At 42.9% G+C, this 26,269-nt stretch overlaps 4 protein-coding genes across 14 annotated transcripts in view; 2 read left to right on the top strand and 2 right to left on the bottom strand.

Moving 5' to 3' along the window:
* The window catches only part of cyfip1 (cytoplasmic FMR1 interacting protein 1), a 50,074-nt gene extending 34,439 nt beyond the window's left edge, over nucleotides 1-15,635 (top strand). The window contains exons 23-31 of the mRNA XM_012821800.3: nucleotides 1,438-1,525; nucleotides 7,159-7,302; nucleotides 7,668-7,758; nucleotides 9,346-9,476; nucleotides 12,889-12,961; nucleotides 13,594-13,688; nucleotides 13,897-14,135; nucleotides 14,358-14,505; nucleotides 14,833-15,635. Coding sequence (XP_012677254.1) covers nucleotides 1,438-1,525; nucleotides 7,159-7,302; nucleotides 7,668-7,758; nucleotides 9,346-9,476; nucleotides 12,889-12,961; nucleotides 13,594-13,688; nucleotides 13,897-14,135; nucleotides 14,358-14,505; nucleotides 14,833-14,997 — 1,174 coding nt within the window. The 3' untranslated portion in view covers nucleotides 14,998-15,635. The remainder of the gene's footprint in view (nucleotides 1-1,437; nucleotides 1,526-7,158; nucleotides 7,303-7,667; nucleotides 7,759-9,345; nucleotides 9,477-12,888; nucleotides 12,962-13,593; nucleotides 13,689-13,896; nucleotides 14,136-14,357; nucleotides 14,506-14,832) is intronic.
* A 58-nt stretch (nucleotides 15,636-15,693) lies between these two features.
* nipa2 (NIPA magnesium transporter 2) lies at nucleotides 15,694-19,625 on the bottom strand. 3 transcript variants are annotated; one of them, XM_031574534.2, is made up of 6 exons: nucleotides 19,493-19,625; nucleotides 18,018-18,248; nucleotides 17,439-17,495; nucleotides 17,154-17,244; nucleotides 16,885-17,045; nucleotides 15,694-16,776 (listed from the first exon to the last, which is right to left on the bottom strand). In XM_031574534.2, the coding sequence occupies exons 1-6, from the start codon at nucleotides 19,602-19,604 to the stop codon at nucleotides 16,136-16,138; spliced, it is 1,293 nt and encodes a 430-aa protein (XP_031430394.1). In that variant the 5' UTR covers nucleotides 19,605-19,625; the 3' UTR covers nucleotides 15,694-16,135. The 3 variants fall into 3 exon arrangements, with proteins under 3 accessions (XP_031430394.1, XP_012677162.1, XP_031430395.1); XM_012821708.3 differs by having other exon boundaries at nucleotides 19,437-19,588; XM_031574535.2 differs by lacking the exon at nucleotides 19,493-19,625 and adding an exon at nucleotides 18,383-19,409.
* Nucleotides 19,626-20,362: 737 nt separating this feature from the next.
* nipa1 (NIPA magnesium transporter 1) lies at nucleotides 20,363-22,343 on the bottom strand. The gene is made up of 5 exons (XM_012821709.3): nucleotides 22,056-22,343; nucleotides 21,845-21,892; nucleotides 21,608-21,698; nucleotides 21,338-21,498; nucleotides 20,363-21,149 (listed from the first exon to the last, which is right to left on the bottom strand). The coding sequence occupies exons 1-5, from the start codon at nucleotides 22,180-22,182 to the stop codon at nucleotides 20,638-20,640; spliced, it is 939 nt and encodes a 312-aa protein (XP_012677163.1). The 5' UTR covers nucleotides 22,183-22,343; the 3' UTR covers nucleotides 20,363-20,637.
* A 437-nt stretch (nucleotides 22,344-22,780) lies between these two features.
* Nucleotides 22,781-26,269, top strand: part of herc2 (HECT and RLD domain containing E3 ubiquitin protein ligase 2) — a 79,683-nt gene continuing 76,194 nt past the window's right edge. For 6 of the 9 annotated variants that reach the window (XM_042708932.1, XM_031574529.2, XM_031574527.2 and 3 more), the window contains exons 1-2: nucleotides 22,781-23,368; nucleotides 24,387-24,495. In XM_042708932.1, coding sequence (XP_042564866.1) covers nucleotides 24,424-24,495 — 72 coding nt within the window. In that variant the 5' untranslated portion in view covers nucleotides 22,781-23,368; nucleotides 24,387-24,423. Of the gene's footprint in view, nucleotides 23,369-23,393; nucleotides 24,050-24,386; nucleotides 24,496-26,269 lie in introns of those variants that run through there. The other 3 variants (XM_031574523.2, XM_031574524.2, XM_031574522.2) reach the window with 3 other exon arrangements.

The raw sequence follows: 26,269 nt of genomic DNA, 5'->3' as shown, positions 1-26,269 counted from the left end.
CACTGTACTATGTGGTTCGAGTTAACAGGGAGAAAGAACATGGCTTATTTACTAGGGATGCACGATAATATCGGCACGACATCGGTATATGCAGATAAAAGCTTCAAAACGTAATTATCGGCATCTGCAGATATGAACATTTCTGCCGATGTACATGGCCAATAAGGTGACGTTCAAATTATGCGCACGCGAAGCAAATGTTTTGGTTACTATGAGCGCCAACAACGTAATTCAACACGTCGGCTGTGTGGCAGTACTTCATAGTATCAGAGGATGTTGACATGCTATTTGTCAGGAAACTTTTCAGGAGATGGAAGAGGAGACGACAGCTTGGCCGTAACGTAGGTTGCATGCATAGATGCAGACCACCCGCGTGAAACGCTTTGCAACATTACCTGTCGCACGCTAATAGAAGTTAATAAGTTGCTAGTTAGCTAGACAACACTAGCTGGTTAGCTTGCATGCTACATGACACCAGCGAAGTTGATGATCTTATTTGACGGGATGTGAAACGTTATGTCAGGAGCCCACGCTATCTGTACATGGCTTACTTTTGCATATATGGCATTTATATAGCTAACTTGGCAATAACCTTACATAGATTAGTCTAGAAATCCTAGAAGGGATGTTATTAAACTGTAAGTCAGTTAACCAACGTTAGCTTGCCAAGTTAGCCAAGTTGCATTTCCAGAGTGTAGTTGTTCAAGTTGGTACTGTTCAAGTATGAAAATTGTGGTGAAAATATAAATAAATTTGCCATATTTGAAATAATTTCAATAGTTTCATGAGTGAATGTCTATTTCTAAAATGATACAAATCAAGTTTTTAATGTCCCGTATCTACAGCAATACCCTATCATAATAACAGATTCATTCTAGTACAGGAGAGACTTTTCAATAATTAAAAAGCAGAGGTGTATATATCGGTATCGGCAATCGGCCAAAATGAGCGTGTAAATATCGGGATATCGGCTAGAATTCAATATCGTGCATCCCTATTATTTACTGGGCAAGATTAAAACAATTATCAGAGCGAATTTAATATTCAAATTACATTTTTGCATCACAGTGACCACTGTTGGTCCTAACATGTTGTTATTTTCTTTGTGTCTCTGGTTATGTACTCAAAATCATATATATTTGCATATATCTGCAAATGGGGAAGCAGACACCATGCAGGGGTTTGGCCTATATGCCCTCTGTGCTGCCTGGGACTTTTGAGGAGTCGACCATTTACTGTTATTTCTCATTTGTATTTCACCACCTGTCTCTGTATATTTTTCCCTTTGTCTCTCTAGCTTCCCTCTCTCTTTCGCTCTCCCTTTTATTAGATATGTTACCCCCATTTGAGTCATAATTTTCTGCTTGAACAAATCATCCGATCTCACCTTTCTCATCTAATCTTTGTGTTTCTTTCTCTCTCTCTCTTGTTTTGTAGGTTTGTCCGCACGGTCCTTCCGTTCTCGCAGGAGTTCCAGCGGGACAAGCCTCCTAATGCCCAGCCCCACTACCTGTTTGGGTCGAAGGTGAGTCCGACCCCTGAGCATCTCCATCATACGAAGGGAGATTCAAATAAGTAGAATTTAAATGAGAGGGAGCATGTCCATCATATCAAGGGAAATTTAAATCATGGCTTTGAATGAAATTTGCTACTAAAATGTCAAGCATATTCATGCAAGGGCTAATATAATTTGCTATTTAAAGATGCAGTTCTTGATTCTGGCCAAAGATTGTTCATATTTGAGTTCAACAGTCAATCAAATACAATACAGCCAATCAAATACAATCAAATTCAGCCATCAAATACAATCAAATACTTTTGTGCTCCTGAAGCAACGTGGTGATTTGCTGAAATAGTGTACAGAGCCGTTTCCCACTTACAGAGCCAGGATTGTGCAGAAGCATTGGGTCACATTCAAGGGTTAATATGATGTTCTACTTGAAACGGACCATAGGTGTGTGAAGAAAAACATGGTGCTCATCACATAGAGTGTTGAATAATGGCTCTGACTGAATGCAAACTCAGTATGCAATATACATCCAGGGATTAATATGGGTTGCTCTTAAAAATGCTGTAGTCACGGATAGGATTGTTATTACAGCTAAAATGATAATCATTATCATCATCATTCATTTCACTTTGCTATATTCCACTGTATACCAGATTAATGAGCTCTCATTTCCTGCATGTGTTCCCATAACTGTTCACATTATGGAAGCACGCTCCAGCAGCGTACGCTCTTAAGAACGCTCCTCAGGGTACGAGTTCAAGAAATTCATTTTATTTTTTATTTCATTTTTACGTTTCAGTCGAGGCTAATGAAGGGCTGGGAAGCGACGTTCTCATTTTGAGCTTTCACACCGAGGCTAATTATCTTTTTTAGCAGAGCCACAACTGATAATGCTATGGTAATGACTTTTTAAAGAAAGAAAGAAAGAAAGAAAGAAAGAAAAAAAGGTTCTTAGAAACATGCAGGTGTTCTCTCTGCCCATGTTAATTACATCTCATGTTTTTGCCACAATATAAAAAGCAGGAAATACATGGAGCTTAAACACAATAAAACAATGATGCAAATTGTCACCCTACTATGCAAAATGAGACATTAGCCTAAAGGCAGTAGTTTTCTTTGTTTTTCTATTTGTTTGTTTGTGTACTTGAATGTCAGCTATCGTTGACATTTTTCACGGAACAACGACACATAAAAACACTCTTAGAAGGACTTAGAAATGAGAACCTTTCAGTGTTCATTGGCTTGTCCTTGTAGGAAAAAACCCAGAAAGTTCTCCAAAGCCTACTTAACTTGAAGGCATGTTGTGCTAGCTATGTGCTTGATGGTACCTTTATGTATTTCTTGGAAATTTTGAAGGATTCCCAAAGGAAAATAAGCTGTCTCCTCTATTTAACACTGAAGAAATATCTGGCGTTTTTGCTCTTGCTATCCGTCTTACAAACGCTCAGCTCTGTAATTCACACAACATTAATTATCTCTATCCCTGAAGCCATAACAGCCTCCCATTTAAAAAAACAAAAAAAAGATTTGCATGGATCATTAAGTTCCAAGCATCGTCACATGGCTACAGCTAGATGGCTAGCCACACAGCAGGGGTGGCCTGTTGACAGTGAACCAGTGTGTCTCAGTTTGGGCCTCCACTGCGCTGTTTGGAGAGGATCCCCAGCTCACACCCCTGGGCCTCAGTCACGCTCCCCATTCCGTGCTCCACATGGAAGGGGTTCTCCAGCACCGTGGCCTGCTGGAAGTCCTCCTCCTCCTCCTCCTCCTCTTCCTCTGTGCAGCTGGGCGTGTAGAAGCTGCTGTCCCTCGTCCCATCCTTCCCCTTCCCTGCACCCCCTTCTCCAGGCACCAGGGTCTGGCCCCACTCCCCCGGCTGCTGCCCCTGCTCCCGCTCCTGCTCCTCCCCGATGCACATGGATTGCAGGCAGCCCAAGAGCAGCACCAGGGCGATGACCAGCAGCAGCAGACTGCTGGCCAGCCACACGCCCATGGCCAGGTCCTGCTGCCGGCCGCCTATCTCCGGTCCCTCGTCCAGCGTGTTGAAGACCTGGCACTGCTCGCGCGAGGGTTTGGCCGACTGGCACGTCATGCACAGGATGTAGGTGGTCTGCGGGCTCAGGTTGCCCAGGAAGGTGCTGGTCTGGCTGACGGGCACGCGGTCCTCCCGCAGGAAGCTTTTGCGCGTGTAGCCCATCAGCAGGCTGTTCCAGTTGGGGTGGTACATGACGCTGTAGAAGGTGTCCAGGCAGCCGGGCGCCGAGGGCCAGTTGACCGTGGCGGATGTGGCCGTGATGTTTTGCACAGTGATGGGCATGCTGGTATTGAGTAGGGGTGTGGTGGGGGGGAGAGAAAGAGTGCTTCCTGTTGAGTTTCCTGGGAACTTCTCTGTGTGGAGTTTTTAGGCAAGCTGACCTGCAGTAGGGAAAAAGGGGAAATGGATGTTCAATCCAGTATTCATTCTTCTCCTGCTTGATTCACTATTGAGTCAATTAAGTGTTTCCTGGTGGTCGCTCACATTTGAACAAAAGATAGTCCTTGATGTGCTTTTTCCCTGGAGCAAATTCTATTCTGCAACCTTTCTGGTGCAGTAATCAGGTGGCGTATATGGAGATTTGATGCGGTGAAACAGTACAGCGCTCTCCTGCCCATTGGCCAGTGCCGGCTAAATCCGCTTCAGGCAGCAGGATTCAGTGTTTTTTTTGCTAAATCATGAATCAATTTCCTGCAGATAGGTGGGTAAACATTGCAGGGTATTTTATTCAGATTCTCTGCGGCCCACCGATAACACATTTGCAATTCCTATCAGTCACCGGCTCTCCTGTCTTTTTTAATTTGGCTCACCCTCTAGAGGAATAACAAAGGAAAGGATTTGTAATGTGACCCAATCCCAAATTCATCAGCGCACTCGATGTATTTTAGTCATGAAAACTACATTTTCCAGACCAGACAACCATGGCAGTCAGTGTTTTCATTGACAGTTGACAGTCGTGTAAAAAAATTAATTTCCTCTCTGTTTAGCTCTGTGGCTGTAAGTGACTGCATGTTTAGCTTCAGTCTTCAGTCTTCTGTAACTTCAAGCTTCTACATTTAGATGCTTCAAAAGGTGGTTCATCTCTAAGGATCTGAACCTGATCCTCAACTCTGGAACTTCATCAAAGATCACTTGTGACCCAAAATTAGCCGGCCTTTTCTGAACTCTGACGAGGATGAGTAAAAAAAAACTTCCTGCATCAAAGCAGTCTGTTACTTTCAGCCCTCCTAAAGACTTAATCTGTGAAACACGTTGCATCTCAAGTAACAGTCAGTGTAGTCACTATTAATGTATTTAATCACTGCTCTGCTGATGTTCGGCTCTGCATCAAAGCATCCTTTGATGCAAGCTCCAACCTTTTGAAAAACCGACGGAAATGTATCAATCCATAGTTAATAGAATCAGCACAGTCAATATAGCTGGTGTGGCATCTCTTAGTCACTCCTTCTGGTAAAAGAAAGGATAACTGCGAAACACAGTGGAAAATGTCTGAGCTTACTGGGGTGAGATGGTATTCTAACTTAATTAGCTTCCACACAATGCAAAACTGTGAGTTCAATGCAAATGAAGAGCTTTGAAAGGCTTAACCCTTCTGAGGGGTACCATCGCAAATATGTGATTAGTTCTGGCTGCTCCCTAACTGAGGGCTCTACATTATAATGGTGTAATAAGCTCGGAGCATGTTTTTCAGATGGCTGACAGTCAAACTCTAGATCAGTGCCGGTCAGTCCCCACCCCCCACCTCCACCTTTTTGGCATGTTGTTCCAGAATCGTCCAGGATTGATCTAGTCTTTGACTCCCAAAACATAGCATAAACATAGCATAACATAGCAAACTCACTTCTTAAATACACTTAGCTGAACTTGAGTGAGCATTTCCCAGCTCATATTCCTGCCCCAGCTGATTACATTCCTTACATTAGAGCCACCTATACTCTTAAAGCCTTCATCACAGCTCATATGTTCTATGTACATGTGTTATCGACTGCCGTTTGTATTACTGTAGGAACATATGCGTCTGACTCCAGTATTTAGCAGGTTGGAGAGCAAGCGAGAGGCAAGCGAGAGACTTACCGCAAAAGAGGAGAGGAGAAGATGGGTGGGTGGTAGCGCTTGATTGACAGCTGTAGTGGCGTTCGTAGAGTTGAGTGCTCCGGTCCCTGGCTGCCTTCAGGTCCGTCGCCACATCTCAAGCTTCATCCTGCTCGTTTACACTCTGTTACTCTCCTTCCTCCTGTGGGTCAGACTGTCTGAGTGCAGAAGGAGAGAGAGAGAGAGAGAGAGAGAGAGAGAGAGAGAGAGAGAGAGAGAGAGAGAGAGAGAGAGAGAGAGAGAGAGAGAGAGAGAGACCGGAGCCTGGTGCTCAGACCCTGACCCCCACACACGCGCACACTACTAAAGCTGCTGCCACGGCTACTGCTGCCACTGCTACTAAAGCTGCTGCCACGGCTACTGCTGTGCTACTGTTGCTGTGCGCAAGTGGTCCGAATGATTAGAAGAGTCTAGAGAGTGAAAGGGGGGAGGTAGCAGCAGGAGATGGGGAGCTGTTAGAAAAAAGAAACACTGTTTTGGAAGCGAATATTGAAAAGATTAACTCCCTCCCTCATTCTCACTCTGTAGTTGTATCTCTCCCTGCTTCTTTCTTGTTTTCATGTGTGTATCTTTGCCTTCCATCTCTCCCTCTGTTGCACCCCCCCCCCCCCCCCCCCCCCCCCTCAACTAGCCTTTTCTTCTTTCTTTCCTGGAATTTCCTTCCCTCTGCTCTGCTCTGCTCCTATCTTCATCTTCTCTCCTGTTTGAGAGTGAGCGGTATCTAGCCGGGGGGAAATGAGTCTGAACCCCCCAGAGACGACATGTCCATTCAAATCCCCCCGCCCCACAGGCATACCCACACATAGTTTCACCACTCGCCACTTATTTTCCACCAGCTCCTCAATGAAATATCACTCAAGGACAGAAAACGCCTGAAAACCAGTTCTAAGGGTGCTCTATTTATTCGTTTCAATACGGTTATGATTGTTTTTATTCTCTATAGTTCCAATGCTAGTAAGCTGCTGTCTAAAGGAACCTTACAGAAACCAAAGCATCTTATTCACCAGCTGTTTGGGCTCCCAGTGACTGTGAGGTCAAAGATGTCCTCCTTTAACAAGAAGAACCTTCGTGTAGAACCCAGCTCACAGGGGTGTCGTGGAGCTTGGGGCGGTGCTGCATTGGGGAAGGCGAGGGATCAGAGTCACTGTGATCGCTGATGCTCTGTTTGAATCAAATCAAGTTCCTTTTCTTGTGTGTTTATTTCTAGCAATCTGCTTTATCTCTGTAGAGTAGTCAAACTCCCACCAGCAAGTCCTTGAAAAGAATCTTGTTAACCGATATCTCTGGTGTCAATACTCGATTTCTTTTCAATGCTTTTTGTGGATAACCTCAAAAACACCTTGAAAAAATGATTGTTGATATTGATGAAAGGACTTTTATGTTGTTGTTATTGTTGTTGAAAAACATTCCAGGAAGTGAAGCCGAATAAGCCTGACAAGTGAAATGATGTGGATGTTTATTCTGTGAAACCCCGAATCTAATCAGACTGCCTGTGCTCTATCTCTGTCTGGTTTGAATGCAGGCTCTGAATCTGGCCTACAGCAGCATCTTTGGCTTCTACCGGAACTTTGTCGGGCCCCCTCACATCAAGGCAGTGTGCAGATTGCTGGGCTACCAGGGCATCGCCGTGGTGATGGAGGAGCTGTTGAAGGTCGTCAAAAGCCTGGTGAGCATGGCGGAGTTCCCTGTGTTGCCACTGAGAGCAGTAAAAAGTGGCTCATGACTTAATTGGTTAATGGTGGCTCTTGTTCCGCTTATACTCAGCATAATGGAAGTCATAGTTGCGTAATAGGATTCACTTTCATGTGTTGTTGATCTTTACCAGGAGCCTCATTTCAATACTAACCCAAGTACATCCTGCAATGTAATTAAGTTCGAAGTACAATGTACTTGTCAAGTAATTGAGCATGGGGATTTCCACGGGTGCTAACTGCACTCTTCTGTACGGGTGCTAACTGCACTCTTCTGTATGGGTGTTAACTGCACTCTTCTGCACGGGTGCTAACTTCACTCTTCTGCTCCCTCATGTAGCTGCAAGGCACCATCATGCAGTACGTGAAGACACTTATGGAGGTGATGCCTAAGATCTGCCGCCTGCCTCGCCACGAGTACGGCTCCCCAGGTAAGAACAGCCGTCAGGGCGTCCCACACAAAACGTTGTGCCCGCCGGTAATTCGCACAAGCCAAAAGCAACCCATTTGAACGCAAGCACTGACCACAAGCATGGTGTGTCTTGCTCCTGTTTCTGCTGAACTACCACTGAATTACCTCTGTGTATGAATTGGGCTATATAAATAAACATGCCTTGCTTTGGACTGGTCTGGTAAGATGCTAACATCACCAATGGTTTTGAGTTGGGACCACAAACACTGATAAAATATATATGCGCTACCTATACTGCAAGTGTTTATAGTGGGTGATAAGGCAGTGGCCCTGTTGAGATTATGGCTGAACGATTAATTGCATTTGAGATTTAATCGCGATATGATAGAACATGATTTTCTAACTGCAACGTTCGCGATTAAAAACGTGGTCTAAAAAAAATTCTTTTTTTAAAATATATTTTTATTTTTTCTTAAAGATGGTACATTTTGCACACAGTGTTTAAAAAGTGCATGCCTTGTGTTTATTCTTACAATGACTTTGTTTAAATTACTTAAATGCACAGTTGAGATGCTACTGATAAGGCATTTATAAGCGCTGTGGTCCTTAGCATTGCAAATCCTTCCAGCTCATGGTTACACGGTGGCCTCAGCGTCATCTGAAACGAAGTCACATCTTTGTCGACTCTGCTTGCTCTCCCGACCACAATCACCTGCTGTCTGGTTGACTGAATGTAAATTAGCCTTGGATCTCTCTTCAAGCTATTCTCTCTCTCCCCTGACTGTGCCGGATCAATCAAGTGGCTTGAGAGCCTACTGGTTGTAAAATGAAGTTGAGAGCAGCAGGGGGGAAATAAAAAATCTATTAAAAAAAAAATCATGATTTGACCGGCATGACACCACTGATGGTTTTCAAATATGGGTTCCAAAGGGCACAGCACTTTGTGAAAGCTAACCAGGGGTTGGAACAGGGTACAATTTGATTCCTCGAGTGCTTTCAACCAAGCCACTGATTGGCACAACTTAATCTGTTTAATTTTGAAAATCACAGTGGTGCACTTCACATTCTGCCTGTGCTCCGCTCCACTAATCACTTGCAGATCTGCATCTTTGTGCTGGTAGATACAGATATGGATAAAAATATAGATACAGTTGACAGATACAGATACAGTTAACAGATATAGATACAATTGACAGATATAGATACAGTTGACACGGTCATGTGAACTCAGTTTGTGTCTGGTACACCAGTAGTAGTGAAGCTTCTGTGACGCACTGCACCCATAGAATTTGAAATTATAGACTGGCCACTCTTATTACCAGTAATACTGAGGTCCATGTTAAACACGGGAGAAGCAACTGTTGAGTGCATCTTTTTGTTCAATATTCCATTGTTCTATAGCCATTAAATAGTGTGTGTGCTAATCAGCCTTAATAGCAATAAAACAATATTGAAGTCCACAGCACAGTAGGAAGCTCTGAAAAGAATGTCGCTTAGATCCATTTTACTCCTTTTAAATCTATGGAAGCACCACTGTCTCTGCTGATGCAGATCTCCTGCTGCTCCTGTTAAACTCCACCCTTGCCTCCTGGCTCCTAACGGACAGGTATCCTGGAGTTCTTCCACCACCAGCTGAAGGACATCGTGGAGTACGCCGAGCTGAAGACCGTGTGCTTCCAGAACCTGAGGGAGGTGGGCAACGCCCTTCTCTTCTGCCTGCTGTGTGAGCAGAGCCTGGTGAGATCATTGTGGATTGTTAGCCTGCACCCAACACCTCAACATCTCTCTGCTGTGCCCACACACAACACCGTTATTGGACCGCCACCAGCCTGACCTACCACTGTAGCCACACACAACTAGAGCTGAAATCACTTCTCTCACAGACACTGCCTGACTGTGCTGATCCATTAGGTCCATTAGCGGTCCACCACCAGATTAGCCTACCACTCTAACTACACCAAGCTAGGGGGAACTCCACATCATACTGTAACAACACAGCACTACATGCTACTGTGCACTGAAATCATCTAATTTACCAGATAGTGTCTGACTGACTGGACAGATTTGGGCTAGATTGTCCATGTTGCACTACAGGTAATGTTATACAAGAGACCTGAAAATAGTACCCGAGTCAGGTCGTATCTGGTAGACCTGTGACCATGTGCCACCTATAACCACTGATTTTCTGTACCGGTGAACAACAATAGAGAGAGTGTGCAGATGTTGAAATCCAGTGAGTAATTCAATACTTAATTAACACCTTGTGAGTCCAGAAACAACAGATTAGAGTGTCTGTGTCACTTCACACGGTGTGAGAAGTTTATTTAAAATCCAGTCATCAGACATATTATTGGATGCTTTGTAATCAAAGCAAAATCATTTAAGAGATGGCATTTAAGAGATGGAGGTGAAAGCAGGTAAACATCACTGGCCTGACTCCTCTACAGCGAATGATCCAGACAGGAGCGAGAGCATGCTCAGTTATTTAAGGAGCAGTCCACAGAGGAAGGATGACGAGTTCATTGATATGAAGATGCTGCCTACCAGTGCTGTGAGCATTGACACAGGAACTCGTCAGTACTGGGCTGGGTGGGTGGGGGAAGCTTGTTTCACATTCAACTCAACAATAAGTAGCATTTTGTTTGAACAAATAGTTTGGAAGTACATTTTGGAGGTAAGGTTATATGTTATAGAAACCTTGCCCGAAACAAAGTCAGTAGTGGGCTTATAGAAGGTTAACAACAGAGGTGTTATGCATATGTTATAATTTAATTAATTGATTGTTTGTTGGTTTGTTGCACATTTCACACTGAGTTGGGCTGTTCATCCTCTAAAAATGTTAAGTTTAAGAGCAATCTAGACAGTACCCGCATGCATTTCAAATCACACGCACACATACACACAAAACAAACTAATTGGGTGATAAACCAAGGAGTATGTTAATGTGTGTTAATGCCTGTGTGTATGCATGTGTGTATTCTCTTTAATCAGGGGATGAAAGGACTGTCAATACTTGTCAGCATTGCAATAATTATATCTCAAGGATGCTGGGTTCTGGGTAACATACGCTTTGCTCTGTGTTGTCATGGGAACACAGCTGCGTTTTTTTTGTTTTTCTCGCTCAAGAGGTCTTGAGAGTGTTCCTTATGCAGCACTCGGAGTCCTGTCCAGAAATTGGTGTTTCATCCATTAAGATACCTGACAACCAATCGGTGTGGACTGGTTAGTCCACTTGAATTCATTTTTTGCATGTCTTTTAATAGTCTGACATTTTAAAAGGCAGGTGTAATGCAGGCACGTGTCTGTTGAAAATTCTAGTCTTTGCAAATTGTATTATTTGGATGGCGTCAGAGGCTCCTTATGGAGATATTTGTAAAGACTTGAAAGCAGCTGGACTGAATTATTTTTCCTTTCCTTTCTGTGTGAATTGAGAACTCTTGAGATGTTCAAAGAGATTTTTGCCTGTTGTTACAAGTTGATTGATGGTGGAGTCAGCTCTGTTTTTTGCCTCATGCATAATCACGTGTTCCTGCCTGCATCAGAGGTGGCGCAGTCATTGAATTGGAAAGTGTTTTGCTTTATCCTGTCAAACAGAGGTGAAATATGAACACGGAGGTGAGGAACGAGCAATACATGGCTTATGTCGCCTCCTGATAAAAAAGATTTTAACCTTTTTCCGTGGCACCTCATCTACAGCTTGGTATACCCCAGATGGAAAGGAACGCTCACTGGCAAGCCCATTCACAAGGCTCTTTTGTGCTCTTATTGCCAGCTCGTTGCTCTTTGAAACCCGACATTTCCTCTTTGTTGGTCGTAAATCTATAACTGTCAGCCTTTGCCATTAGTGTGGGACTGACAAAAGGGAGACGTTGAAAAGAACATGTCTATAACACCTGTGGTGTAATGACAGTGATTAAGAGATGATGACAAATCTGACTGAAAATAGAAAAAGTAGTAATAGGTCAAAATGACGAAGGCGTGTTTGAAAAGGTTATCAGCGTAGAGGTGATTTATGGGTCACAGGTTTGGCCTATAGTGTATGGACTACTGTACTAGTCCAGAACACTTAAAACAGCACACTCCCAGATTATTAAGTTCCTGGCTTTACAGATGTGTTGTTTTCCCCCGCTATTGAGAGCAGCTGACTGCCATTCACCTAGACCCAATCTGGGACCAGTCTGGCTCTGGTCCACTCCAGAACCATTCTAGAATTCTATCTAGAATCTTGGAATTGGGAATTATCTAGAAGGTGAATTGGGTTCGGAGGCATCTCCGGCTGTTGCCAGGGCAGTTTTATCTCCATCTCTGTGTCCCACTGCTCGGCCACTCTGCAGGGGTTGTGATGAGGCCGATTGCCACACACTTGACTTGCGTATGCACACGGCTGAGGACACCCGGCGTGCTCTTGATTGCGCTGTGGCCCTGCGTAACACCAGTAGCCGAGGACAGAGGAGCGGAGCCTGCTCTGTTATTACTTCTGCTGCTCCACACCACGCATTTACATGCATGCTAATCATTAGAAAGGTTAATGTAGTCCAGATGATTTCTGCATCGTTGCACACCAGTGAAAGAAGTGGGAGGGAGTGGAGGGTGTGCTCAGTGTGTTTATTAATAAGCCTTTTTCAGTTGCAGGTCTGCCTGCAAATGCAGTGAGATGATTGTGCACTGCCATCTTCTGTCAGTGCCTGATAAGGCATGGATATGCTCTTTAGAAGTCCATCCAGATTCAGATGTCAACTTCTTGTGTCTGCTGTGGACCGTAGTAATCAGTTTATCAAGATTGAGATGTTTTATAGGCCCCAAACTAAAAGGCCTTTTTTTCAGTGGGGTGTTTGCTGCAACCATTGTGTACAGATATTGGTGTTTTTGCAATCATGTGAAATGCAGGAAGTCCCAGAGAGTGTGAAGACTGCCTTTAAATACACACTGCTTTAGCACCTTTCAGTCCAGCCATTCTCACAATCTCCAGAAGCTGCTTTATTTTCACACATTTTTACTGTGTTGGCTGATTAGCTCTTCTCGCGTCTAATGCGTCTGGAAAATAGTCCTTATCAGTAAAGTATTTATTTATTTATTTGTTTGTTTGTTTGTTGGTTTTCTCACGGGAAAGTTTAAGTCTAATGTAATCTGTACATCTCTTTTTTTTCAGTCCTCAGAAGAAGTATGTGACCTCCTGCACGCTGCACCCTTCCAAAACATTCTGCCAAGAGTTCATGTCAAAGGTGAGACTTACTTCCACAACAGCAAGCCACCTGAAATATGGTGAAATATTGTGCGCATTTATTTACAGTGCTCAAAAAAAAGTGAAGCGGCAACATAATTATACAATCATAACTTAATAACTTGAACAGTGCAAACTACCATCATTTACAAACAAAGAACATAACATAACCCCCTCACAAATCAGTCACTTCCCCCTATCCCAATCATGCCATAAACTAGGAAAGTGTCTGGGGCTCAGGTTTCTTGGGGGACGGAAAGTTTGCGGAACCAGGAAGTGAGTGAGATGTCAAGTGTTTGTTTGTGTTGTGCGAAATGAATGGATTAGCTGTTATGGAGCGGCACCGTGCTGCATTCCAAACATTACGGGCATGGATACGTGTTGTGCGTGTTTCCGTGTTGTTGCGTGTAGTAAAAAAAGTGGTGATCAGTTTAAATGTCGTGGGTAGTGTCAGGCGTGTTGGTGGAAAGGAGGGGCTGCCTTTTCACAGAGACCAAGTGCATATTTGTGTGTGTGTAAGCTCTCTAAGGTGTAAGGTCTAATTTGTATTTGTTTACATAGGTTTTGTGGGGTGTGTGTTTTTATAACCTGTGCAGTCAACCTGTAATTAATTAGGTGAGTTTGTCTTTACAGAGGGGGAGCGTCTGGATGCCAAGATGAAGCGTTTGGAGGCCAAATACACCGCGCTGCACATGGTGCCGCTAATTGAGCGCCTAGGCACACCGCAGGTGGGCGTTCCTCACACCCAACACCATTAGCGCCGCAAGCGGGCATCAGGCAATCAGGATCATTAGCACCATCATTAGCAAACCCAATTACGCTCCTCAGAAGCTCCCGAGAGCTGACTTCAGTTTACCCCAGCACACCACGAGCACAACTCTTGTCTGTAATGTTTACCTTACTAATCGAGCGTTATGTTGGTTTGCATCTCGACAGCAAATAGCCATCGCTCGCGAGGGAGACCTGCTGACAAAGGAGAGGCTGTGCTGTGGCCTCTCTATGTTCGAGGTCATCCTGACCCGTGTGCGTGGTTTCCTTGACGACCCCATCTGGCGCGGTCCATTGCCTAGCAACGGTGTGATGCACGTGGATGAGTGCGTGGAGTTCCACCGTCTTTGGAGTGCCATGCAGTTTGTGTACTGCATCCCCGTGGGAGCGCACGAGTTCACAGTGGAGTAAGACCAGGCCTCCTCCCTGTTTATTTATTTTCACAGAAGCTCGATTTTGGCACTGCTCTCAACTGTAACACCCAGTGGCCAGCACCACTATTATAGCCAACCCTATTGTGTAGTCACTGTAGCACCTCTGACAACAACACGTGACCATCACCACAGACATAACCAATCTGAACACGTTGATGCACAGTCACTCATTGTTGACCATTCCTGTTTTCTCAGGCAATGCTTTGGTGACGGACTCAACTGGGCCGGCTGTATGATCATCACCCTGCTGGGCCAGCAGCGGCGCTTTGACATCCTGGACTTCGCCTACCACCTCCTGAAAGTGCAGAAGCATGACGGCAAGGATGAGGTCATCAAGAGTGTGGTAAGTGGAGGACATAAGAGACTGAGCCTCTCCAGAGAGCTTGTCCCTCCGGGGTCAGTTTGAGATTGAGGAACACAGGACCTCCCTGGAACCTGTCTGTGGGGTAGTGTTCTCTATGTATAGACCTTCCTAGATATTACTGATATGACAAACATGGCATATTAGCTTGTAGCTATGAATATTTAGTTATATCACAGAGTATTTTTTCATTGCTATGCGCGTGTATCTGGACCCACAAGGTTTAATCTAGTTTCTGCCATGGTGAAAAAGGACTCTTGTGGTTCAGTCGATATTTTAACCTTAGTCTTTTCTATTTCTTCTCTCCAGCCACTTAAAAAGATGGTTGACAGAATTCGCAAGTTCCAAATCCTGAATGATGAGATTTTCGCCATCCTCAACAAGTACCTGAAATCTGGGGATGGCGAGAACATGCCAGTGGAGCACGTGAGGTGCTTCCAGCCACCCATCCACCAATCACTGGCCAGCAACTGAAATTCCAAACACACTTTCCACCAATCACACGCTATGAATGGAGATGCTACTTGCGACACTTATCCTAGCCAGAGCATAGAAATCCATCGACTCCACTGATTTAGTTGCCAGTCACCAAACTGAAGTGTGTAATTCCTATTCAGTGAAGTAGAAACTAATGAAGACATCCCTCACTTTAACTACATTCTCTTCTTCTGAGCAAAAACAAAACAAGGATCCAATTATATTTTGTGGCCCAAGTCAGTTATGGTCTAAAAATTATTGTACACATGTGCCTTATTACAAATGAATAACTTTTATCATTCTGTTTTTAGAATAGTATGCAGCTCATTTTTCATGTTTTGTATACATATGGAAAGTGGCAGTAGAGGGAGGAGGGTTTTATGGCTATTTAAGGGGTGTTGCTGTGGTGAATATCAAGAGTAACGGGGACCTATTGGGTAAACGGGGTTGGAGGTAAGAGTATATTTTCTATATGGTGGATTTGACAACTTGCATGCAATACTGTTTTTTTTTTTCTTTTCTATAATCTTGAAGTCACCAAGTTCTTACCAATGTTAAAGAATATTCCTTGTGCCTTTTTTGTATTTGAATGATTGTAACCTGATTTTAATTCAATAAATACATCATATCCTAAAGTCGGTGAACGAAATGTTTGTTTTTTGGTGCGAATAAAGCCTTCCACCAAATCTTTGATTTTAGTAGGATCTCATGTCTTTACATGGGTTGACTTTATTACAAAGATAAAGCAATCAAGTCAAATGGTAGAAAGAAACTCAGTGCATGTAAATACAGACATCTGTACAGAATCTCTAACAAAAGCTCTTAAAAACATAGGATCAATATTTACAGTGCTACATGGAAGATGAGATGAAGGAGCCTAACCGTGTGGTTAAGGGTTTGTTTTTGTTTTTTTAGTTTTTTTTTTAAGTCAAAACCAAAATGTAATAAGGCAAATAATTATAATAAAAAAACTGCAGTTACAATCGATTGGTCCATCCAAGTCACCTTTTTGTTTGCCCTAAGAGTTGATTGTCTTAAGTTAAGCCCGTTTTTAAATAAAAACCAGGGAACATGAGGTCCACAACCACAAGTTGCATCTTGTCTAGTCCTGTAGATGCCAACCCCCCTCTTTTTTTTATGTGCTTGCTGTGGAGCCATTCCTTCTGGAGATGCTGTCAAAAGGCAGTCCCATCTCCCGGTCCTCCAGGTCTCCAGTTGCGTCGTTGTGCAGCAGCTCGTAGCTGGAGTGGCCATTGGGAGCGGAGCCCGGCTTCTCCTCCTTCCGGACGGACACCGCCAGCGTCGCCAGGCTGACGTTGACGTCCTTGAAGGCATGCAGCAGGAAGATGCCCACAATGATTGTGACAAAGCCACTGAGTGTACCAATGATATCGTCCGTGCCCATGTGCTCCCACTCCTTGAAAAGTATGGCCGAGCAAGAGAGCACTGATGTAGTGAAGAACACATAGTAGATGGGCGTCACCAGTGACGTGTTAAAGATGTCCAGCGCCTTGTTCAGGTAGTTGATCTGTGTGCTGACACAGGCCACCAGACTCAGCAGTAGCACCCAGAACAGCGGGTTGCTCACCACCGACTGGCCACCGATGGCCTCCTTGATGCCGATGCCCAGGCCCTTGACGCAGGAGACAGACAGCGCTCCGATCACCGAGCAGATGGTGATGTAGACCATGATGTTGGTCTGACCGTGCTTGGGTCCCACCACGAAGATGAAGATGAGGGCCACAATGATGACGCAGGTGGCGAAGAACATAAAACCTGGGGGAAGATTAAAACAGGAAACTCGTCACTTTAACACGCCCACTCAACTTTTGTTACATTTACACCGCGTCAATAAAACTGCCTAAAGTTTCCATTATAGATTACCTGGATCTACCAGCTTCTTGGACATGACCTCCAGGCTGCTAATTTCTTCCTCTTTAGGTGCATGGATGACCATGGTAGTGGAACCCAGGATACTGAGCAGACAGCCCAACTTCCCATGCAGATTCAGCCTCTCCGTCAGAAAGTAGGAGGACAGGATTGCACTATGAAAACAACAACACCCCGTATACTCCTATTACACCACTAACCTTGCAACATGTCAAACGTATTAGTCATTGGGAGGGGAAAAAATAAACATGAGGGAAACACACCTCACAAGGACACTGAGTGCTCCAAGTGGCGTCACGAGAGTGGCTGGAGCAAATGCGTATGCTGCGAAGTTTGCGGCTTCACCAGCCCCCACTGTTAAACCACAACAACAGTTTCAGAATCACCAAGTAAAGTAGGGTAGGTATTATTGGCATGTCTTCAAACAAAATCATGTTCAATGCGACACTAATACAGGAAAACGAATACTTTTTTTTTTTTTTTTTAAATGACAAACACTGGACAACCTTATCTGAAAACATTTTCAAGAGGAATATATTCTCACTTACTTGATAATAAGCCTGCCCACCATAACCATTCTTTTAGGTATGCATGACCGCCTTGTCCTGCACAAATAAAAGCACATTGAGCTCCTATACCTTTGTTTTCTTCCACCCCTGAAATGTTGATGTAACTGGCAGACCCTGTCAAACAGCATTGCAGCTCCACCTGGCTCTTAAGACACATAACACTGTTGTAATAGTTAACCAAAACAAAATTACAAGTAGATATGTTGAACTTTGGTTAGTGGGACTGCTGTGGAGTCATTTGTGCCCAACTGTCAGAAGAGCGGGGGCTGGAAAAACATCAGGTTCACAACACCTTAGAGCAGTAAAGGATGGTTGCTATGAGGTGCAGTGATTGTCATAAACCTCACCGCACCCTGCGGTCACAGTTCAAGAGATTTCAAAGCAAGCCCAGGCAGTGAAAATGTTCAAAATGGCCTCTCCTACCAGAAACTCTTAACAGGAAAGAATTTCAGTGTACATCAACTTCCTATGACTTACAACAGTCTCAAGAGTCAAGTACACATGTAATCACTAAGATATTTTGAGGGGTAAGAAAGCACATAAAAGAATGAGAAGTACCTGCTCTCATGGAGCCTTTCCTGGCAAGCCGAAGAAGCCCTTTTTTCTTCAGTATAAAGCTGCCACCGATGAATATGCTGGAGCTGATGGCCAAGACCAGGCCAATGTAGAAGTCGTACCTTCCCCGGTCTTGACCCATTGCAATGCTGGATGTGCTATTACTGTCCGTCACATTGATAACCACACACTGTAGGGGTTGACCAGTGTTGCAGACCTGACCAACCGTTAAGCCTTAAAGACAGGTTTATCAGGTTAACTTCTCATGAAAAATACACCAACACAGTTTTAACATAACCCTTCAAGCAAATCACATAAAACTAGTGACAAAAGAACATCAGAATTTCAACCACTAATAAATCACTCACCATGTGGGTATGTCACATTGCATAGTATTAAAGTGTGGTGTCCCAAAGCTTCGTTCATTGTCAACGGATAACATCCCACTACGGTCCCTATATAGCATAAACGTGTGTGGCGCACCCGCTGTCTTGAACATTATCTGAAGTAATCAGGAAGTACCTTCTTTTAGTGTAGCTAGTCACTGGTGATGCAAGCTATCTATAAAAAGTTAGCGACCCAGCGATAATTTTACATGCCGAGGACATTGCACACAAAATTACTTCTCCAAATAAGAGCGAATCACAAGGCTAACATACTTGACATTCCCAGCTTTTACACAGATAAGAGTTATTCATTGACCAAAATGAAAGCCTAATTTTGTAACGTTGACTGTGTGTGTGCCTATCATTAGTCTTTTTCGTTTGGAGCTATCTATAACAATACTTGAACTTCATACATTTACACTGTTAACTGTTAAGGACCAGTGTTGTTAACCAGTCGAAATGCACATGTTAGGGTTGGTATCGTTATACTAACTAAGCTAAAAAAACGACCAAGCTAACTTGTCCTAAAAGCTCACGGTAGCGCTGTAAACGGTCTTACAAAACATTCAATGACAAGATAAAAGAATCGTATGATAATACAAAAAAATATGTTCACTGTTTGTCAAAATTGCAGTCCAAATTGCAAATATCAGAACAACTTATCCCTGGCAAGATTAACGTTAACTGGGGGATACTTCACCCAGAAGATAGTGGAGGCTAGCCTTGCATTAGCGTCAATGAACATGAAATTTAGCTAATATGGAGTGCTAAGATTGTAACTTGCTGAACAGTGTACCACATTTCGCCCAGCTGGCAGTTTCGATAAATCTCATTAAAAAGCTGTAATGTCTAACGCTAGCTAGCTAGTTATCAATTGTACTTGTTTATTAATGTCTTGTAGTGAGATAGCGGCCACATTGGTAGCTTTTTGTAGCTAGCTAACGATATCACACATATTTAACGTAAGCTAGCTGCATAGTAGTTCATGACATGCAGAAACTGAAACAGGCTTTGATACCAAATGAATCATCGCTACCTTCAGAGTCCACTGGGTCAAATGAGTAATCGTTTTGTCGTAAAAGTATCACATACTGTTGAGTCTGATGTTATCAACAGCTCTTGCTATCCAGCTTCTACCCAGCCTTCTTGATGGGCAAGGTTGACGGGATGGTCGGAGCCTTCTACATGAAGACTCAATGCGCATATGTCAAAATGCCCGTTCTCATTGGACGGCAGAGTCTTATGTTCACTTGTAAACATAGTCAAAGTGGCGAAAGGTTCCCAGTGGCCTGATGCCTGTATAATTTATAACTCCAGAGAGCAGCAATACCACTCGATCTTATTCATCAAAAGAAATTCTTTTTTATTTATTTCAACAAAAAAAATCTACATTGAGATTACTTTACTCTCTTGTCATCGATGTTATACGATGACGCTCTGAGTGTTTATCTTTAGAAAGTGCAAACGGCTTTTTTTTGGCAGACTTATAGAGGTTATTTTTCTCTCTTTGTTTAAAATTAAACAACAGAATATTCACAGGATGATCATTAATATTGCCTCACCTTTCAAGTGTGCAGTTTAGAAATCCAACTCAAACCACAGACGGACATGGGCAGTTTTAAAAATGTGATGTGTCGACGAGTCGTGCTGGGTTAAGACAACACTCCTGCTGTTGTGTGACGCCTAGAATTACTTTCAATAATGCAAATGATTTACCCCATCTTGTCATGGAGTAGAATTTCAGTTTCAGCATTATGTGTAAGTCTGTGTACAGACCCGAAGGGCATATCCCACATGTGAAAATGATGAGGTAAGTCAATTCTATAGTGGGTACTCAACTCCCAAACAAGCAGAAATGGTACAGGTTGCACCAGTTTCCTAATGAGGTTTAACCACTGAAGATTTCATCCAACTCAACTGAAATGTTAACATTTTATTTAATATAAATGATGAAGTACAGTGTGCAATCATATTGGCTTGTATTAATGAATTAATACATGTTGTATATGCACAGCATAATTACAAAAATATCAAAGTAATATTTGCAGCACCCTGTGATACACTGAAATGTCACACACAAAATAAATGTAGTTATCTATGTATTGTCAACCAAATTACAGTTATTTTGGGAGTTCTTAAATACAAAAATGAATATGAAAACATTATGGCACAGGTCCTTTGGAATACCCAGGACTCTGCATTACCATTACATCAAGAACAACTTCTGTGACCATGAATCACTCAACCTTTTCACGCATTTTCGTTTGTTTCCAGGTGAGCAAAGCATCTTGGGAGATGCGCAGCAGCGCAACCCCTATAGACACGGTGGTTAGACCACAAAGCATGCCCAGACAGTCCACAATGCTGACCGATGTCCACTCCCTGAAGAGAATGGCAGACGCCAAAATCACTGTGGAAGTGAATGTCACATAATAAAGGGCCTCAAACATATGGGAGCTAAATCTTTCAAGGGCTCTGTTGATGAAAGTGAACTGAATTAGGATGCTGACTATAAGAGTGCCCAATAAGCCTAAGAAGAGCACGACAGCCCTGTTGCTGGCTACAGAGCTCCCATCAAAGGCATCTTGAGCAGCCAGACCAAGGCCTTTGCAGCAGGGCACTGTGAAACTCCCCAAGAGGGAACAGATGCTGACGTACACCATTATGTTGGACGATCCGTAGGCTGGGGCCAACCACCCAATCAAGATGACCAGCAGAAGGACAACCAATGTGATGTACACCAAGACCACTGCGTATTGAAGACAGACAAAGAACACAGCTCAAACATGACCTGCAGGGTAGACATATTGATGAAGTAAATGTGTAACTTGTCCACCCAGCATGATGTTATGTAGATGAGAAAATGTAGTAGTGAAAGGACAGTAGTGAAAGGACAAGAAAGGATACATTTAAAAAAAATTAAAAAAAAACACTTACCAGGATCCACCAGCCTCTCCTCTAACTCGGTTCTTGATGTCACATTATCAGATTTTGGAGAGTGGATGATGAGTACTACAGAACCACAGCAGCAAAGTGCGCAGCCAAGTTTTCCCAGGATGTTTAGGTGCTCCTTGAGAATGCAGGAGGCAAGGGTTGCCCTGTAGCACAGGAGTGCAGTTGGGGTTACCAATCGTGTTCAACAGGTGGGGTTGTCTGTATGTCTGTATGATTAACTAACCTTTTAAAAAAAACAGCAAATCAACTCACCCAAAAAGCACCCCAAGAGCTCCGAGAGGGGTGACCAATACTGCAGGGGCGGCATTGTACGCCACAAAATTTCCCACCTGACCCACCACAGCTATTTGATACGATTTGACGAAATGTAATGACACAAGACTTAATGACTAGAAGGGTTACTTTTGATTAATTAAGTGATCAATACAATGACAAATCTGAAAAACACACTGTTACAATTGCTATACAAGTAGGCTAGGTTACACTCACTTGCAAGTGTGCCGCTCCACCACACAACATCTGCTAAATAGGACCCCCCTGAGAAATCACATTGTCAGCTTTTGAAGTATTCAAGACAGAATACAAGTTAGTGTATGCTATTAATTTCGAGTTTTAGCTCATTCTTTATGTTCTTGAAAAGTACGTTATTCATAACATGTTGTGCGAATGTGTCAATTATTAAGTTCTCGCGGAAAACTACCTCTTTCACGGGCACGTAAAATTCCCTTTTTCTGAAGCACAAATGTAGAGCCATTGATGAAACTAGACAACACAGCAATTCCAACACCAAACACTGGTGTGGAGTTGTCGGACAATAAATATGCCATATAAGATTTACAACGGCAGAGCAAAAGACAATTTCACCTATGTATATAAAAAGCTATTGGGTTGACATGTAAACGCGGAAATGAGTCCATACAACTACAGTCATGAAAAGAGCGCATGAAGCAAAACAGAGTGCGGTCTTCCTGTCCGACACAGATACGCTTTATCACGCATGCGCCGAGCTTTCACGTGCACTGTCCACATAGTCCACATTACCGGTGTCTAGGGGGAAATGCATTTGAGCCTAGATGGAAACAAGTATGTGTCTGTAGTTGTTAACCAAAATGTTGCAAAATATGCTGAAGCAAGTGAATATTTTACAACCGTTTATCCTATAAAAGAAAATAGAACACATTCGCCCTACCTTCAAGAACTTGGGACCTAGGCAAAGGACCTTTTCCTAGGTCCTACCACATTCAGTCTCTAGATGGCAGTTCCTTACCATCCAATGAACAGAAACTTTGTTGGGATATATACATTTTATTTATTTATGTAGTTATTTATTCGCCTCTTCAATGAGACAGCCAAAAAAGAGATATCACGTCAACATATGGTTCTCATCTTAAGTCATGACCAAGAATGTTTTCAAATGTGTGTGAGCCCAGGCCACTTATTACTGACAACATTAAACATTTTAACCCATAGCACATACCCGACCTTTCACATTCTGTCCTTATATGCTACAGCACTTCCATGAGAGGGTTATATGACAGTGAAATAGCTTAAGACCAGTGCAATGCCATGACACACAAGTCATGTGCAATATAAAATGTTCTTTGTGGTCTAGAATTACAAAAACGTAACGAATCTGTGTTTTACACCGGTAGAGGTTGGTTACATGAAGAATTATTTTCGTGCAAATAGGATACAGCATGGTGCTGTGCAACTGTTATTCTCTACATCTAGTCTACAATCATGGTTTTCAGTACACTTATCTGCATGGATGGAATGGAGAAAAATTAAATATGTGAAGACCAGTGTTTGATCACACCCTTTGCAGAGTCCCTCTAGTAGACGTTATTGGGTGGCTCCTCGTTATAAACTGAAAAAAAGACGTCATCTGTTTCTATGCCTGACTTCTTTGGTTCGTCTAATTGTCAATCATACTATACAACATGGCCGACGTTAAAATGCAGCACATCTTGTAAGTGGACCGAAGGGACAGGAATAGAATCAGCCAAAGAAAAGGTAAAATCGTATTATTATGGATAGCATGGGCAGCACGTAGACACCACTTTGCAAGGTTGCAGTGAAGGTATCTATTGCAAATGTGCTAGTTTTCATTTGTTTTCAATTCTTGTTAGCTCACAGCTGGTTACTGCAGCTAGGTAGCCAGCTGGCTAGCTAGCTATATAACTTAGCAGTTATATGATAGCTATGTTAAGCGGTTGGAGCTTGTTAGCTATCAAAGCCTCAGCAGCTGAATCCTCAACATAGCAACCTTGTAGCTAGCTAACGTAAGTTAGTCACCCGAAAGCCTGTGTGCAGGTTATTCATAACACACATTACTATTTAACTGTTGGTTGGACGGAAGACCTTGTATCTAGACAGACCATTGGAAACCTTCACGCCAGCTCTGTGTGAGTCGTATGTTAGCTAGCTAGTTGGCTAGGACAGCTAAATAATTTAAAATGACAGCCCTCCCATGGGTGAACCATGATTTTAAATCTTTTGGTCAGTAGTGTCTGGCTTGGATACCGTCACCTTGTCTTGTTTGCCACATTGACTGTTTTAATCACGCATTGCGGGCACGAGTAAATGTTAATGTTTAATCAACGCTAGATTTGTGCCCGACTCTTGTAATGGGCACAGAGCATACCGTAGATTGTGAGTCTGGTGTACCGCTACTTGGTTGCTCTACCTAGCAAGGTAAGTTATCAGCTGCCATGCATTGAAAAGATAAAGACAGTTAAGTCATTCGATGTGCTAATTAATCATAATTACGAATAATTACTCTTATAGTTACCATCGCTGATACAGTATTTGCCTCTAGCATTACCTCTATGTTGAAGCGATATCAGTAGCCCCTGAAGCAGTAAAACAGGGTTCACTTTTAGGCTAGCGACAGCAATTCTAAAATGCCACTGTAGTTTTAAGTTACATTGTATGTCTGAAATATATTGAGATATTAACGTTGTATTGTTCGCATTATGAGCCTGAAAAACTTAGTTTTTTTATGTAGTAAAACTGCCCTGTCTGTGTATAGGATAGGCTGCATTGGCAGCCAGGAGAGAGGGGGAAAGATGCCATCTCCATCTTTTTCTTTGGATGCTCAGCTGCGCTTCCATGACAAATGGCTGAAGATAGATTTGCAGGTAAGATTAATTCTCTTCTGAGTGGATATATATGTCATATGGGAAGGAGAGGCCACGTTGGTGACCATGCAATGATATTATTGTGTTTTGGTGTGGTAATATATCCGTGACATTGCATTGCCCTTGATTACCGTGTGACTGTGGTATGAAACTTGTGCAGATACTTTTCTCTAAAGTCAAAAAATAGCCTGTGCGTTTGTTTTGCAATGCTATTTGACATGTAGACTCAGCAGATATGCAAGACAGATGTTGCTTAACACAGCTATTGTTATCAAATCGTTTGTTTTCTTTGAAGTGAGCTCTCATGATGAGGTTAAAGTGGTTGGTTCAACCTTAGAGTTCACAAAGGACCATGACTGAAAATTCACTGTTAAAATCAGTCCATGGAATGAAGAGGTGAAATTAACGATTCAAAATATGACATTCTTGACGTAGGAAATACACAGTACTCTCCATTGCTGTCACCATTCGAAATTCAGCAAAACAAACGTCTCTTTATTTAGACTTGTTGACATCCAGCTGATGAGTTGTCAAGCTGTCCTCTTCACGCAGTAACAAGTAACTCCGGCACAAACAAACCATTTAATCAGCTTATTTAAAAATGTAGACCTCAGAATGACACTTTTAAAATGCGCACCAACTTTATGAAGAGAAACGAATGCACACAATTAAAAAGGGGCTTTACAGATATGTTTGTTTGTTCTTGCTTCGTTAAACGATGCTTGTTATCCTGATTTAATAAACAACAGATTGGAAGTATATGATCAGAGCTCTGTCTTAATTTGCTGTGAGACACCTTGAACCCCAATGGTGAACACTTGTCCCTGGACACCTTGTCATAGAAATCATCAATGTCACTGGTCCATCTAAAATATTTTTTAGACATGTCATAGTGACACTTGTTGGTGAGGAGCCTAAATTTAGAAAAGTGAAAGCTTTCTGCTGGATCGGAGAGGTCATCTGACTGCCTTGCGCTTGGAAGTTTACTGATTGCTGAGTACTGACTGTGGAGGAATACTCACTGAAGCTGATGCTGTTCCCCAATGGCCAGTCTGTTGGAAAAGGCTGTCTCACTATTTCAGAACACACTGTCTCATTGCGTTACTCTCATGCCGCCACTCGGCAACCAGACCCGGCATATATCCTTCTCTTTAGAGCTATGTTAAATATCTTGCCTGTCTGTGCGTGAGTGTGGTTGCTCAGTCATTGGACTTTATTGCTCAAAGATCCCGTTCAATGTTTGTTTCCTTATTTAGGATGTTCTAGCTGCTGCCGTTGCATCACCTATAGATGTACCAACCGGGGTGTCCAGTGTAATGTTATTGACATTTGACACTCAAATCTTAGAAAGTCACTGGTTGCTCTTAAGTTTGTCAGTAGTGCTTGTATTATAATACTAAGTGTGCTGTTCAGCATTTCTGCTTCGGAGTTAGTCTCGTTGAAAGTCAAATTCTCAGTTGGGTGCGCAAATTGGACATTGGGGCATGATCTGTTCTGATCTGAAGTGATAAGTCGTGTGAGCTGGCTGCTTAGGAGCTGACTTCATGGTGTGACCCCTGCTAGTGAGTAGTCCTCCAGTATTATAACATAGGTTCATGGTCTTTAAGAACAATATGTTCGTGTGTTTCTATCTTTGTCTAGAGAGGTGCTGGCTTGGTCATAGGCCTAGTTCATTTCTTTAGTCTTTTGAGGAATGGTCTGTGTTTTGACGGAACACCTCTGTGTCTCTGTATATAGTGGTTAGGCTATCCTCTGAATATCAATTGGGTGAAAC

The sequence above is a fragment of the Clupea harengus genome, chromosome 10 (assembly GCF_900700415.2).
Source record: "Clupea harengus chromosome 10, Ch_v2.0.2, whole genome shotgun sequence".
In the NCBI taxonomy this organism is placed as follows: Eukaryota; Metazoa; Chordata; class Actinopteri; order Clupeiformes; family Clupeidae; genus Clupea; species Clupea harengus.
Note: the sequence above shows the minus strand (reverse complement) of the source record. Positions and strands in the feature narration are given on the sequence as shown.